Source organism: Mobula hypostoma, chromosome 27 (genome assembly GCF_963921235.1).
Source record: "Mobula hypostoma chromosome 27, sMobHyp1.1, whole genome shotgun sequence".
NCBI lineage: Eukaryota > Metazoa > Chordata > Chondrichthyes > Myliobatiformes > Myliobatidae > Mobula > Mobula hypostoma.
The window spans coordinates 22,607,387-22,623,617 of NC_086123.1; the positions used below are offsets into that span (position 1 = coordinate 22,607,387).

Consider the following 16,231-nt stretch of genomic DNA (forward strand, 5'->3'; position numbering starts at 1 on the left):
TATTTCTTTCTCTGCTAGATTATGTATTGCATTGAACTGCTGCTGCTAAGTTAACAAATTCCACGTCACATGCCGGTGATAATAAACCTGATTCTAATTCTGTTTCTGATAAAACTATAAGACTATAAACAGAATTAGACCTTTTGACCTATTGACTCTGCTCTGCTATTCCAACACAGCTGATTCATTATTCCTCTCAAACCCATTATCCTGTTTTCTCCCTTATAACCTTTGATACTCTTAACAATCAAAAACCAAGAAGCTATCAGCCTCTGCTTTAAATACACACAATAACTTGGCCTCCACAGCTGTCTGTGACAATGAATTTTACAGATTTTCCATGCTCTGGCTAAAGAAATTCCTTCTGATCTCTGTTCTAAAGGGATGTCTTTGTATTCTGAGTCTGTGCTCTCTGGTGCTAGACTCAACCACTATAGGAAACATCCTCTGTCTAACTCTTTCAATATTTGGTAGGTTTCAATGAGATCCCCCTTCATTCTCCTGAGCTTCATTGAGACCCAGGGCAACCAAACAATCTTCATACATTAACTCTTTCATTCCTGGGATCATTCTCGTGAACCTCTGGATTGTTTCCAATGTTGGCACATCCTTTCTTAGATAAGTGGTCCAAAACTGCTCACAATGCAGTCTGACCAATACCTTATGAACCCTAAGTATTACATCCTTGATTTTGTATTCTAGTCCTCTTGAAATGAACACAAATGCTTTTGCCTTCCTCACTACCAACTCAGTCAGCAGATTAATCTTGTCTTAATCTTGTCTTGTCATCTTCAGAAGTTTTCTGATGATTCTGCCTTAGTTGGATGCATCAGCAAGGGAGATGAGGCTGAGTACAGGGCTACGGTAGGAAATTTTGTCACATCGTGTGAGCAGAATTATCTGCAGCTTAAAGTGAAAACGACTAAGGAGCTGGTGGTAGACCTGAGGAGAGCTAAGGTACCGGTGACCCCTGTTTCCATCCAGGGGGTCAGTGTGGACATGGTGGAGGATTACAAATATCTGGGGATACGAATTGACAATAAACTGGACTGGTCAAAGAACACTGAGGCTGTCTACAAGAAGAGTCAGAGCCGTCTCTATTTCCTGAGGAGACTGAGGTCCTTTAACATCTGCCGGACGATGCTGAGGATGTTCTACGAGTCTGTGGTGGCCAGTGCGATCATGTTTGCTGTTGTGTGCTGGGGCAGCAGGCTGAGGGTAGCAGACATCAACAGAATCAACAAACTCATTCGTAAGGCCAGTGATGTTGTGGGGATGGAACTGGACTCTCTCACGGCGGTGTCTGAAAAGAGGATACTGTCCAAGTTGCATGCCATCTTGGACAACGTCCCCCATCCACTACATAATGTACTGGTTGGGCACAGGAGTACATTCAGCCAGAGACTCATTCCACCGAGATGCAGCACAGAGCGTCATAGGAAGTCATTCCTGCCTGTGGCCATCAAACTTTACAACTCCTCCCTTGGAGGATCAGACACCCTGAGCCAATAGGCTGGTCCTGGACTTACTTCCTGGCATCATTTACATATTACTATTTAATTATTTATGGTGCAATTGTAACGAAAACCAATTTCCCCGGGGATCAATGAAATATGACTATGACTATGACTAATCATTAGTCTGCATTATTTTTCCTTCTACCGAAGTGCAGGACCATACACTTACCTACACTGTATCCTATCTACCAGTTCTTTCCCCATTCTCCTAATCTGTTCAAGTCCTCCTGCAGACTCCCTGCTTCCTCGACGCTACCTGCCCCGCCATCTCCTTCACATCTTCTGCCAACTTGGCCGCAAAGCATATGCAGTCAAACTACTGGTGCCAGTTATGGTATCTCTATTGCCTCATGACAATATTTTAAAGTGTAAGTAGTGTATTCATGTGATCTATACAATCATGACCTTTACCCCTTTAATTTTGAGCAGGTGTAATAAATCGTCAGAGGAATTTCAGATAGGTTTTAGAACAAGTACGTGTTAGTTATACTCACATCACTTTGGCTTTGAAGTTTGAAGCTGATGTTCGTCTGTTATGTGCTGTGTTATATGACGTGGGTGATCATGGTCTTTCTATGACCATGATTGTCCTTGGCAAATTTTTCTACAGAAGTGCCTTCTTCAAAGAAAAATGTCAAACCCCACCCGCGAACGCGCAAAAAAAATCCAACAAACGGCCAACCTGCCCCCCGAAACGAGCGTAAAACACAGAATATAAACCACAAAATGGAAAGAGTCCAGACATACTCAATTCAGTTCAATCTAACGTTGCATGTCGCTTCTTATGTGTAGACCGCTCCAATCAAAGTGAACGGTCAGAGCACAATCTCAAAACAATATGTCAAGAAATCGAGTGCTGAACGTTTTGTTTTGAGTTTTCCCTAAAAGAGAGAAAGAAAAAAAAACAAATTTCTGTGCTTGGGGGTATTATAATGTAGGGCAGATGAATTGCATATAATGAACTTCACAATCTATGTGTCTGTTATTAATCAGAAGCTTTAAGAATTAACAGCCAGAGAGAGAATTTCTCCTTAGGGTCTAAGTTGTCAATATTTGTCGGATTCAGTTTTACCTCCTCTTGGCAATGCCATTGTTTATGTGGGATTACGCCTTATTTTCTGACGTACATGATACTGATAAAATGAGACAGTGTTTAACTAAAAAAGAGTAAAGCTACTGTACATAATGACAATTCCAATTTTTCATAATTTGGGCATAATAGGGGTTGTATAAATTGAAACTACTGCCCCAGGGCTCAGTGATCTCCTTGAAAATCAGCGTTCAAAGGTAATACGTGGATCAAATTCACTCGTCCTCGAGTCAGCTAATACACCTGATTTCTCCAAGTGGTACTCCCTCTGCTGCAGGGGGTTCCCAACTTTTTTTTATGCCATGAGCCGATACCATTAAGCAAGGGGTCCATGGACCCCCGGGTTGGAGCTTCTGGTTCATAGGATTCTGTAGAAATTTGCATTGTTAACTGATGTTTCTCACAGAGTTCTCCTTGCTCAAGGGGTGAGAGGGAAGTAGGAACTTTATACACTTCGGGAGAAGATGGCGGTACGACGACAGCATGTGTGGCCTCTCCGGTGATGAGTATCTGTTAGCTGTCAAGTAGGGGACCGTGCAAAATTCTGATTTGATGGAGACAGACGTGAGTGCATAGCGGAACATCTGGAAAACTTCTGCAATGTCTGCTTTGCTACCACTGCTACTGTGTGGTAACCGGAACCTCTGGAGCTGAAGGCCTTGAAATCCTCGACTTCGCATGTTTCAGCGGCCGGGGGAGAGGTCGAAGGCGCTCAGCAGAGGATGGCGCTTGGGAGGCTGTATCAGAGAGGCTGCTCGGAAGCTCGGAGTTTTCGGACGGATAGACTCAGGGTCGGCTGTGTTTGGCTGCTTCCAAGGTATTGGCAAGTTGACGGTGCCTGGAGGTTTATGGCAGGGAGTTTCTCCCTTTTGCCGCCGCTATCAGGGACTCGGGAATCGATCGACTCGGGACTTTGTGACTATTTTTCTTACTGTGCCGATGGACTGTTCTTCATCAAATTATGGTATTGCTTTGCACTGCTGTAACTATATGTTATAATTATGTGGTTTTGTCAGTGTTAGTCTTTGGTCTGTCTTGTTTTCTGTGATATCACGCTGGAGAAACATTGTATCATTTCTTAATGCATGTATGCATTTCTAAATGACAATAAAAGGAGTGTTCTCATAATCTAAAAGCCTAGAATCTGCAACATAGAAACCTGCCATTTGGCTCAATTAGTGCTTACCTTCTATATGAGGCATCTCACCATTGTAGGTGGCTGCCATCACAAATGAAAAATGTTTCCAAATTTGGGTAGTTACTGCCATGTGTAAAATCCAGCCCTTTGTTGTAAGGATGCAACAGAAATGAGATCCCAGCAACATATGATCTTAGCTGTGATCTCTGATGTTATATGAAGTGCATTAACATAGAACATAGAACAGTACAGCACAGTACAGGCCCTTCGGCCCACAATGTTGTGCCGACCCTCAAACCCTGCCTCCCATATAAGCCCCCACCTTAAATTCCTCCATATACCTGTCTAGTAGTCTCTTAAACTTCACTAGTGTATCTGCCTCCACCACTGACTCAGGCAGTGCATTCCACGCATCAACCACTCTCTGAGTAAAAAACCTTCCTCTAATATCCCCTTTGAACTTCCCATCCCTTACCTTAAAGCCATGTCCTCTTGTATTGAGCAGTGGTGCCCTGGGGAAGAGGCGCTGGCTATCCACTCTATCTATTCCTCTTATTATCTTGTACACCTCTATCATGTCTCCTCTCATCCTCCTCTCCAAAGAGTAAAGCCCTAGCTCCCTTAATCTCTGATCATAATGCATACTTTCTAAACCAGGCAGCATCCTGGTAAATCTCCTCTGTACCCTTTCCAATGCTTCCACATCCTTCCTGAACTGACCAGAACTGGACACAGTACTCCAAGTGTGGCCTAACCAGAGTTTTATAGAGCTGCATCATTACGTCGCGACTCTTAAACTCTATCCCTCAACTTATGAAAGCTAAGACCCCATAAGCTTTCTTAACTACCCTATCCACCTGTGAGGCAACTTTCAGGGATCTGTGGACATGTACCCCGAGATCCCTCTGCTCCTCCACACTACCAAGTATCCTGCCATTTACTTTGTACTCTGCCTTGGAGTTTGTCCTTCCAAAGTGTACCACCTCACACTTCTCCGGGTTGAACTCCATCTGCCACTTCTCAGCCCACTCCTGCATCCTATCAATGTCTCTCTGCAATCTTTGAGAATCTTCTACACTATCTACAACACCACCAAACTTTGTGTCATCTGCAAACTTGCCAACCCACCCTTCTACCCCCACATCCAGGTGGTTAATAAAAATCACGAGAAGTAGAGGTCCCAGAACAGATCCTTGTGGGACACCACTAGTCACAATCCCCCAATCTGAATGTACTCCCTCCACCACCGCCCTCTGCCTTCTGCAGGCAAACCAATTCTGAATCCACCTGGCCAAACTTCCCTGGATCCCATGCCTTCTAACTTTCTGAATAAGCCTACCATGTGGAACCTTGTCAAATGCCTTACTAAAATCCATATAGATCACATCCACTGCACTGCCCTCATCTATATGCCTGGTCACCTTCTCAAAGAACTCTATCAGGCTTGTTAGACAGGATCTGCCCTTCACAAAGCCATGCTGACTGGCCCTGATTAGACCATGATTCTCTAAATGCCTATAGATCCTATCTCTAAGAATCTTTTCCAACAGCTTTCCCACCACAGACGTAAGGCTCACTGATCTATAATTACCCAGACTATCCCTATCCCTATCTGGAACATCCCTGATGTTAATAAACGTAACATCATCTTGGTGAGTTGGCTGGGAACTGTGCATGATGAACACTGGGAATATCGCTGCTCTATCTAATTTAAACTAAGTGTCATCACAGTGGGAAGTCCATCATTAGGAAAAATCAATTCATGGATGGGTCAATCAAAAATGCCTCTTTAATGGGGGGTAAACCTTCTGTACCTGACAATACAGCATCAAGCCTGAAGGACCACACTAGAATGAAGGAGATGGCCTCAAATAACTCTCAATGTCAGAACAACAGAAGTTCCTTTGATCATCTGTGGCATTCATGTTAGTTACAGTCCATTACGTCACTGGTGTTTAGGGCAGCAATGAAGGTCCTCCATCTCTGGTGGTGCTCAGGGCTTTCTTCATTATGTCAGTAGCTTCCTGCCAGTTTTCACTACTGTCAGTCATGCACGATCCAGCTGGAGACTCAGGAGTGCCCTTGCACTCAGATGTAGAAAGATTCTTCATTGCTGTTTCCATAACAATTTTGCTTCGTCAGTCAGGGTTGTTAGCCCTGAACCTGGAGGACTGGTAGGCCACTGTTAGTCTGGTCTCTACCCTTTGACCTGTTTGGCATGAGTGACCCAACAAGAGCTAAAGCACAAAGCCATCATAGCTCTCCGGGTATTGAGGTACACAAGCCTCCAAACCCTACGACAAGGTTGTGGTCCTCTTGGAGAAATGATATTCATAAGTAACTCCAAATCCAACATCGCAAAGTAGAGAAAATGTGGATAATTGATGCACAGGCGGCAAATTAAGAGTCTGCTGTGCGCTCAGGTAGTCACCCAGAATAGACCATGGCTGGATAACCTGATGCCTGATCTATAAAAGTGAAGGTGTTCCATTCCTGTATAGTGCTGCTCCCAGTCAATAAGGTGGCTCACCTACCAAACTGTACAATTGTTCTATGTCTTTCGTTGTTGTTCAGTCGAGTCCAACTCTTCGTGACCTCATGAACCATAGGGTTTTCATGGCAAGATTCGGAAGTAGATCGCCAGGCCTTCCGTCCGCACAGATATTGCTGCTGCCCAGGTTGGGACCCGGCTGGGTTTGAACTCGGGACCTTCTGCCTTGAAGTCCAGTGCTGATGCCACTACGCCACTCAGACTGGTTACAAATGTGACGCTTTGAGAATGGGAGGTAGATTTGCTCCTTCTCCCCGACCACTTTGTCTATGGTAAAGGAAACTTGGCCAAGGAGTTTACCCATTCATTATAGAGCCTGTTTGATCTTACATTTATTTAACTGAAATGGAACGTTATACTTGAAACCCTGGAAATGACAAACTTCTATAGTTGTGTAGTGGAAAGTGTAGTGACTGGCTGCATTACGGCCTGCTATGGGAGCACCAATGCCTTTGAGCGGAAAATCCCACAAAATTTAGTGGATTTGGCCCAGTACATCACAGGTAAAGCCCTACCAACCATTGAGCACATCTACATGAAACACCGTCATAGGAAAGCAGAATCTATCATCAAAGATCTTCAGCACCCAGGCCATGCTCTTTTCTCACTGCTGCCATCAGGTAGAAGGTACAAGAACCTCAGGACTCACACCACCAGGTCCAAGAACAGTTACTACCCCTCAACCATCAGGCTCTTAGACAAAAGAGGATAACTACACTCATTTATCCCGCAACCAATGATCTCACTTTAAGGAGTCTTTACCTTGTTATTTATTGTTCTGTATTTATATTTGCATTCGTACAGTTTGTTGTTCTATGCTCTTGCTCTTTCATCAATCCTGTTTACAGTTACTATTCTATAGATTTGCTGAGTATACCCGCAGGGGGAAAAGATATCTCAGGGTTGTATGTGGTGACATGTATGTTCTCTGATAATAAATTTTGCTTTGAACTTGGAAATGGAAGGAAAAGTCTTGAAGGGTGTGGTATGATCATGTTCACTCTTGGTCTAAATTTTCATGTGCTCGCTGTGTGATCCAATGGACCTGGCACCTTTTGAAAAATGGAGTGTTAGTGGTTAGTGATATCACTGTCAGCTTGAATCAAAAGGCTTTAAGGAACTCACTTTGCCATTAATAATTCATCCTGCTGCTCAAACCAATAAAAGATAAGTACAGGTACAGATTTAATGGCAGTATTTGTGAAGTTTTCTCTTAACTTAAAAATATTAAATGGGTTCTAGTCCCTCTGTGGGTTCAGCATTGTGACTTGGTGTGTCTATCAGAATTACCTGTTACAGCATTAGTAAGATGGATCTCCTGCTTGCTGGAGAGGTTTACTGGTTTCCCTTGATTGCTGACCACACATAGTTCGACAAGAGGCTGTGTTAGCAATCAGCTCTCAGCAGTATGCAGTACTTAGCGCGAGAGAGGTGGGTTGGCTGAAATGCCGAACGATGAGAGCCTTTACCGGTGAACGAAACCCGGTTTTCACATGCAGATGGTCTTATTTGAGTACAATGGTGCTGGAGAATTGGAACAAAAAGCAGACCATTGGATAAACCCAGCAGGTCAGGCAGCCTCCGTGGAGGGAAGGGAATGGTGAACGTTATGGTCGATACCCTGCATCAGGAGGGAGGGCAGCCAGAAAAGAAGGGCAAGGTGAGGCACACGATGGTCCTAGGTGGAGTGAGAGGTGGCAGGCAGATAGAGCTGTGGGTGGGGAGGGGGGTGGTTGGAATTGGGAGTCAGATGCTGGAGGCGCAAGAGGTGCTACAGCTTGACTCTGATAAGGAAGGGGGTAAGTGGAATTATATAAGAGAGGACTGCTGCATTTCCCATTTATCGGCCTCACTATTGGGTGTGCGTAATGTGCAGTAACAGGATGGATGTATTTATAGAACGTAAGATCTTTATGACTTTTCACTATCATAAGAGGCACAATAACTGAGCTCGCCGCCCCCCATGAAAGGCATTGGGCTGGAACCTGCTTGGAATTGCCACTATGTGCATCTCTTTTGGTAAGTGCTGTTCAAGATTCAGGATTGTTTATTGTCGTTTCCGATGTGCAAGTGTAAAGGAGAACAAAATAACTATTACTCTGGATCAGCACAACAAACAAACACAGTAAGATAAGGAACACAATCATAGTTATAAAAACACAATAGATATACATATATAAGGGATAATTATATACATAGATTGATTGTATGCCCGTAAAGTGACGCTAGGCACAGGAGTGTGTGTGTACGTAAGGTGTTTCTGGCAGGAAATGATAAAGTAGTGGTGGTTGGAGGTGTGTAGTGTGGGTGGAGGTGTTGATCAGCCTTACTGCTTGGGGAAATTAACTCTTTTTTTGTCTTTTAGGTATTGACAACTGGATAAATCTGACTCGAATTAACCCAGATGAGGAGATCCAAGGAGAAATACACCTGGGTTTAGAGATTCTCCGAGACCGGCAGACGAGGGTCCTCAAGTGCCATCTCATCGAAGCTAGGTGAGACAGATTTGATCTATGAAGGATCACTTGCAAAGAAAAAATGCTTTGCATTTTTAAGCCTATTCACACTGTCACAGTGCCACACAGAACATAAATACCTATGAACCGAGCCAAACAAAACGGTGTTACCCCAGGGCCAAAGTGCAAAACACAGTCACACACAGCACAAGACACATGTAGCACAGAAAAGATGGCAGTAAAATGCAGTCACACAAACTGAAATGCCGTCCAAGTTCCTGAGTCCATGCATGTTGTGGCAGTCTACAGTCTACAGTACAGCTTATCCTCCACTGAGTGAGCACTGTGGGGGCAACGCTGATTCCAGCATGGACGCCGTGTGACACCGCCTCCGGCACTTCGGTGGAATGCCCAGCTCCGACGGCTTACCCCCCCCCCCCAATCTCCGGGTGTCTGCCAACAGGGAACGCTGTAGCTTGATGCTGAGCCCTCGCTACGACTGAGGCCATGCATCTCACCCACTTCCCAGCCCTGCCGCTCACAAGTAAACCAATGAGGTGGACTTGCAGCAGTCCATACCACCAATGTCCACCAGGGTCTTGCGATCAAATAAAAATAGACTAATGTGATCACTGTCTGTTAGACTGTGCACCACCTTCATGTACTGATGTCTCTCTGATACAGGCAGCATCACTGCCTGCACCAAATCCAGCTCCTTCAGTCCCTCCACCAACGAGCAACTCACTGATGGGGTTACCTGCAGTACTTTAAGTTCTTAATGTCCAGCAGTAAAAAATATATTTAAAAAAGACAATACCATTTTTGGTAGACTGCGTAGAAGCCGTTGCATTCAAATGTGCTGCCATATTACGGGATTACGTACAAATACAGAATGCCTTTCCAAGATTTTACTCTGTGCTTGCATTGTTCTGCTTTCAACCACATAGCAAGCAACATCTGACGTTATAATTGTGTCAGATAAACAGTTCGTTATATGGTGGAAAGTATATCTCTGCTCCTTGTTCAGAGGCTGAATTATACTCATTCTGATATAGTTCATGTGTATCTCTTTGCTTTTGCCCATTGTTTATGGATTCAGGCAAGAGAGGAATGCTATATATTTCCATAACACAGCTTGTCTATGTTCTACCCATCAGCCCTCTTATATGGTTCCACTTCTCATTTTCCTCTCTTCTCAGAGTACAGTATTTGCTCCACACTTCCTCCAGTTATCATCTGCCAGCCCCGATTCAATCTTCACTCTCCTCTCCCCTAGTGCCTGAAGCCTTCTTCCTTCCTTGTCCATTTCAGAACTTCAGTTCTGAATGTTATTTGCATACCTGTTTGTTTTTGCACAATTTGTTCTTTCCATTTTTCACATTTGGGTGTCTTCACCTCTATTGGGTTATTTTAGGATTCTCTGTTTTGTGGCTGACAGTAAGGAAATGATCCTCAAGGTTGTACATAATACACATCGTTCTGTTATTATGTGCCGTGTTGTATGACATGGGCGATCATGGTCCTTCCATGACCATGATTGTTCTTGTCAAACTTTCTACAGAAGTGGTTTGCCATTGTCTTCTTCTGGGCAGTGTCTTTACAAGACGGGTGACCCCAGCCATTATCAATACTCTTCAGAGATTGTCTGCCTGGTGTCAGTGGTCACATGACCAGGACTTGTGATTTGTACCAGTTGCCATACGACAATCCACCATCTGCTCCCATGGCTTCACGTCACCCTGGTCGGGGAGAGAGGGGTGCACTAAGCAGGTGCTACACTTCACCCGAGGGTGACCAGCAGGCTAGTGGAGGGAAGGAGGGCCTTCCACTTTCTTTGGTAGAGGCGTATCTCCACCCTGCCACCCAATAGTATCCTCACTTTGAATTGACTTTATTTCTTGCATCCTTCACATACATGAGGAGTAAAAATCTTTACGTTATGTCTCTGTCTGAATGTGCAATGTGCAATTTATAGCAATTTGTAATGAATTCTATGTACAATAGGACAGTCAATATAACATAGAAATACAATTGTATCAGCGTGAATTAATCAGTCTGATGGCCAGGTAGAAGAACCTGTCCCGGAGCCTGTTGCTCCTGGCTTTAATGCTGCGGTACTGTTTGCTGGATGGTAGCAGCTGGAACAGTTAGTGGGGTGGGGTGCCTCGGGTCCCCAATGATCCTTCAGGCCCTTTTTACGCACCAGTATCTGTAAGTCTCCTGAATAGTGAAAAATTCACATCTACAGATGTGCTGGGCTGTCTGCACCACTCTCTGGACTTTGAACTTTGAACTATTGGCCCTTAGCCTTTAGTTGTTTAGGGCCTGAATTCCAGAATAGCCTCCATAAACATTTTTTCTTCAATCTCCCTCTCCTCCTTGACACATACTGCTTATGTTCAGTACTTCCCAACATTTTCTGCTTTGACATATTGCACATTATGAGTTGAGACATATCAAAGATTATTTTTCCATGTTAAGATCAGCATGTAAATGCAGCATTTTGTTGTTAAAGTCTTCATTTTGCCAGAGCACAGTTTACTTGGTGCTAATGTCAATGCATGCTGCAGCACATGAAAATGTCAGCCAGGAATATCTTAACGACAAGAGATTTCGCTGGAAATCCAGGGCAACACACATAAGATGCTGGAGGAACTCAGCAGGTCAGGTGGCGTTTATGGAAGTGAATAAACAGTCGACATTTCAGGGTGGAGACCCTTCATCAGGACTCGCGCAGAAATTTGCTGCTTTTATTATGAAGTTGATCGAATTGCTCAGTTGATGAGTTTCCTGGTAGTGGACGGGCTCCTGCCAGCTTTTATTAAGGAAAACTTAATTACTTACTGCCCGTTATGCCTCTGGCATTTAGGGCAACGATGAAGGTCCTTCATCTCTTGGGTGCTCAGGGCTTCCTTCGTCGTGTCAGTAGCTTCTTCTTGGTTTCCACGACTGTCATCATGCAAGTCCCAGGTGGAGACTCAGGAACACCATCGCACTCAGATGTAGAAGGATTCTTCGCTGCTGTTTCCGTAATAATTTTGTTTTACCAGTCAAGGTTGTTAGCCTTGAGCTGAGCCCCCAGACTTGAAGGATCAGTGGACCACTTTTAGTCCAGCCTTTCCCCTTTGACCTGTTTGGCATGGATGACCTTACCAAGAGCTGGGTCATTGAGGCACGCAAACCTCCAAACCCTACGACAAGGTTATGGGCCTCTTGGAGGTATTAAGGAAAAGGTCTTCACGAATTTGGTTTGAGTCATTACTAACAGCCAGGGACATGCATTGAGATATAGACAGTAAGCTGGCAGTCTGACAGAGTATCTCTCCTCCGCTTAAGGACGTGTGTGTGTCTGTGCATATGTATAAAATCTGTAAATTTATTGCAGACCCAAATGGAGTCAAATTATATTTCCCTGGCACATTTCAACAAGGACATAGAAAGGCCTGGAGACATTTTCCTGGCTTCCAGCAGACTTGTGAAGAATTCTAATCATTTTGAGTTATCTTTGAAATTTATTGACACCAGCTTGCAATGGACAATGCCAAGATGAAAGCAAAGAATAAATTAGTAATATAGATCAGTAAAACACAGGGGCAGGCCTTTTGGCCTATAATGTGCTGAATGTGATACCACTTTAAATTATCTCCATTGTCTGCACATTGTTTGTATCCTCCTACTTGCTGTCAGTTCATGTTCATTCATTATGTGCTGTGTCGTATGATGTGGGCAATCATGGTCTTCCCACGACCGTGATTGTTCTTGGCAGATTTTTCTACAGAAGTGCGTTGCCTTTGCCATTTCCTGGACAGTGTCTTTACAAGGCGGGTGACCCCAGCCGTTATCAATACTCTTCAGAGATTGTCTGCCTGGCATCAGTGGTCACATAACCAGGACTTGTGATCTGCACCGGCTGCTCAGACGACCATCCAGCAGCTGCTCCCATAGCTTCACGTGACCCTGACTGGGGGGACTAAGCAGGTGCTACACCTTGCCCAAGGGTGACCTGCAGGCTAGTGGAGGGAAGCAGCACCTTACACCTCCTTTGGTGGAGACACATCTCCACTCCACCACCCCTCATGAGTCTATAGCTGCCTATTAAACGTTGATGTTGTATTTGCCACCACGTCTGGCACTGCATCTACCACTACTGAAAATACAGAGCAACACACATAAGATGCTGGAAGATTCTTTTCTTGCTAATCTCCTTTAAACTTTTCCTCTCTCATCTTAAGCCTATACCGTGTGTGTGTGTGTGTGTGTGTGTGTGTGTGTGTGTGTGTGTGTGTGTGAGAGAGACATTTCTGCCATGGGAAATGATCTATCTGCTCTATCTTTGCCTCTCATAATTTTATATACTTCTGTCAGGTCGTTCCCATTCCTTCAGCCTCCAACACTCCAGAGAAAATAAGTTTGTCCAATCTCTTGTATCTATGCACCTCAATCCAGGCAACATCCTGGTGAACCTCTTCTGCACTGTCTCCAAAGCCTTCATATCCTTTCTACAGTATAGCATCCAGAGTTGCACACGGCACTCCAAATGTGACCCTCCCCTAAGTTTTAGACAGGTACAATGTAGCTTTCCAAGTTGTGGGTTCAATGTCCTGACCGGTTAAGGAAAGCATGACATCCCACCCACTTGCGCTGCTACTTTCATGGAGCAATGGACTTGCACCCGAGGATCGCCACAGTCCTGATGAAAGGGGCTTGGCCTTTATTTCAACTGTTTATATCTCTCTGTAAATGCTGTCTGACTTGCGGAGCTACTCCAGCATTGTTGGTGTGTTGCTCAGATTTGGTACTGGTTTATCGTTGTCACAGGTAGAGGATACGGTGAAAAGCTTATCTTGCAAACTGTTTATACAAATCAAATCATTACACAATGCCTTGAGATAAAACAGTAACAATGCAGGATAAAGTGCAGTGCAGGTAGATGATAAAGTAAAAGGTCATAATGAGGAAGTTTGTGAGGCAAGGAGTCCATCTTATCGTACATCAGGTCTGTTCGAGGGTCTGATAATAGTGGGATAGAAACTGTCTTTGAGTCTGGTGATAGATATGTGTTTTCAGGGTTTTGTAGTTTTTGCCTGATGGGAGAGGGGTGAAGAGATAACGTCTGGGACTTGTATTCTCTCTGAAAGGTGTACATGCTTTGCATCGCCTCACACTTATCTAGGTTAAACTCCACCTGCCACTTCTCCATCCAAATGTCCATCTGATGTATACTTCATGCTGTATAGTCCGACAGCTTCCCTTTCTACCTACCACTCCACCAATGTTCATGTTATCTGCAAACCTACTCATCAAACCACCTATGTTTGCATCCAAGTGATAGATACATATGACTTACAAACGCAGAGGTCCCATCGCTGATCCTTAAGGAGCACCAGTCATCACAAACTTCCAGCCAGAAAGGCATTCCTCTGCTAGTAACTCCTCTTTTATTTTCTCTCTTTATCAATCTTTTTTTTATTAATTTCAGCATCATAAACATTACAGAAAATAGACACAGAGCAATTGGGATTACATTATTGATAAATAGTTTATGCAAGTATAAACTCAATTGACACATAATTAATGAGCCTCCCAAAATCTCAAAAAGTACAAATATAATATAGGAAAATATAAAGTAAAAATATAAAAATATCATGAAAAAAAAATTACACCCAAAAAGAAAAAAAACTAAACCAACTAGAAGAAAACTAAACTAAAGAAAAAAAAAAGAAAAAGAATGGGCTATTATGCTACTTCAGATAAGACCATTAGTGTCGTTAACTCCGCTCCTCTCCCCGTATATGGAGTAACAAAATAGAATTGGAAAGGGTCAAATTACATCATATGAATAAATGGTCTCTAAATCGCTTCAAATTTAATAGAAGGGACATAAATGAGGCTTCTAATTTTTTCTAAATTTAAACAAGACATAGTTTGGAAAAAACCATTGAAATGTAGTAGTAGGGTTAATCTCTTTCCAATTCAATAATATGGATCTTCTAGCCATTAGTGTAACAAAAGCAATCATCCGACAAACTGAGGAGGTCAGATGACGTTGTTCAACTTCTCTCTGTCATGACCAACCAGTTTTGGATCTAGTTTTTCAACTCAGCGTGGATCTCATGTGACCTAAATTAAAACATGAGCAATTTTTATGAACGAAGGATTTGAAGATGCAAAATGGATTGAATTGGGCTGCAGGGGATTTCTAATGGGATGCGCTTGGACTCCCTGAGCCATAGTACCCCTTACTTATCCATGAAAATCCATGCTGGAGACCAACATTACTTCATCATGCATATTTTTAAAATTAAAAAGTGAAGTTAAAGGCAACAAAGTTGTCACTAATGGCCTGTGATGGCCATTTATTCCTCCAGTGGTTTGAGGGTGCAGTTGGCATGGGGAAATCAGTGTATTTGGCATGATTCTGACACTGTAGGAAAGCAGCTCCTGATAAATGGGAAGTCATTGGAACACTATATAAATAAATCTCTGTAATAGGTGCTATAAAACTGAGATTTCCTTTTTTATTGCAGCTTCTGAATTCTGAAACTTCCATCATTAAAATTAACTGGCTGAGACTTGCTGAATATCATAAATATTAATGCTGCTTAAGTTGCTGTTCAAAATTCATTTGTAACTTTGACGAACTTGTGAATTATGAGGTCAACTGAGCATCTTGCATATTTATGGGACTCAGTGACATCTTCCACTCTGTGTGTGAAAATGGGAGACTTCTGTTGGCAAGAATTCTGACAGAGATTTGCATTCTCCTCTAGGCATCAGTGACAGCGGCCGGTTTAGCTTCATTTCAGCCCTCAGTGAAGGTCACCGGCTGGGCTAAAAATGCAAAATGTCCCGTCTTTTCCAGCTCGATCTAAGAATGACGCGCCAACAGTCCAGGACAATGATCTGGAGTATTATTGTCAGTGACAGGTGCTGAAGGGGATCAAGAATTGCGCGAAAACACTTGGTGTAGCGGCAAAATTGATCCAAAATCAAAACAAAACAATTGCTGCCAGCCTGCGTCCCCACGGAGTTGCGTGATACATCCACGGCTCCAACGATTGCCCCAAAGAGTCAAGTTCCTTTCGATCCTTTACTAGCAATTAGAAAACAAACAAAGAAGCATTATTAAATGTTATCTCAGCAGTCAGCAAAGGTAGGACCTCTGCAGTCCCAAGCTACAAACTGCCACGAAATAAGCATGAATACGTAATTTATCCCCCTTTGGTTTTACCATGCCCCCGCTCATGTGACTAGTTATGTAATAAATGTGGAATGCACAGAATACATGACTCCTACATTCCAGCCCTCTAATTATTATACTACAATTAATACGACTACAATTACAACTCATCAGGTATCTGTGGATTTCAGCAATTGCATTCAGATTCTGTTGCCATGAAGGCCAGTGTACCTTCTTACTTCTTTGCTGCACACACAAGGAGCAGAGTTACAGCCGAACTTTATGAACTGTCGATCTCA

General features: G+C 43.4%; 1 protein-coding gene across 1 annotated transcript in view; it reads left to right on the forward strand.

The window, feature by feature from the left end:
- LOC134338523 (rasGAP-activating-like protein 1) overlaps positions 1-16,231 on the forward strand; it is a 304,354-nt gene that overhangs the window by 57,848 nt on the left and 230,275 nt on the right. Inside the window, exon 5 of the mRNA XM_063034413.1 lies at positions 8,662-8,791. Coding sequence (XP_062890483.1) covers positions 8,662-8,791 — 130 coding nt within the window. The remainder of the gene's footprint in view (positions 1-8,661; positions 8,792-16,231) is intronic.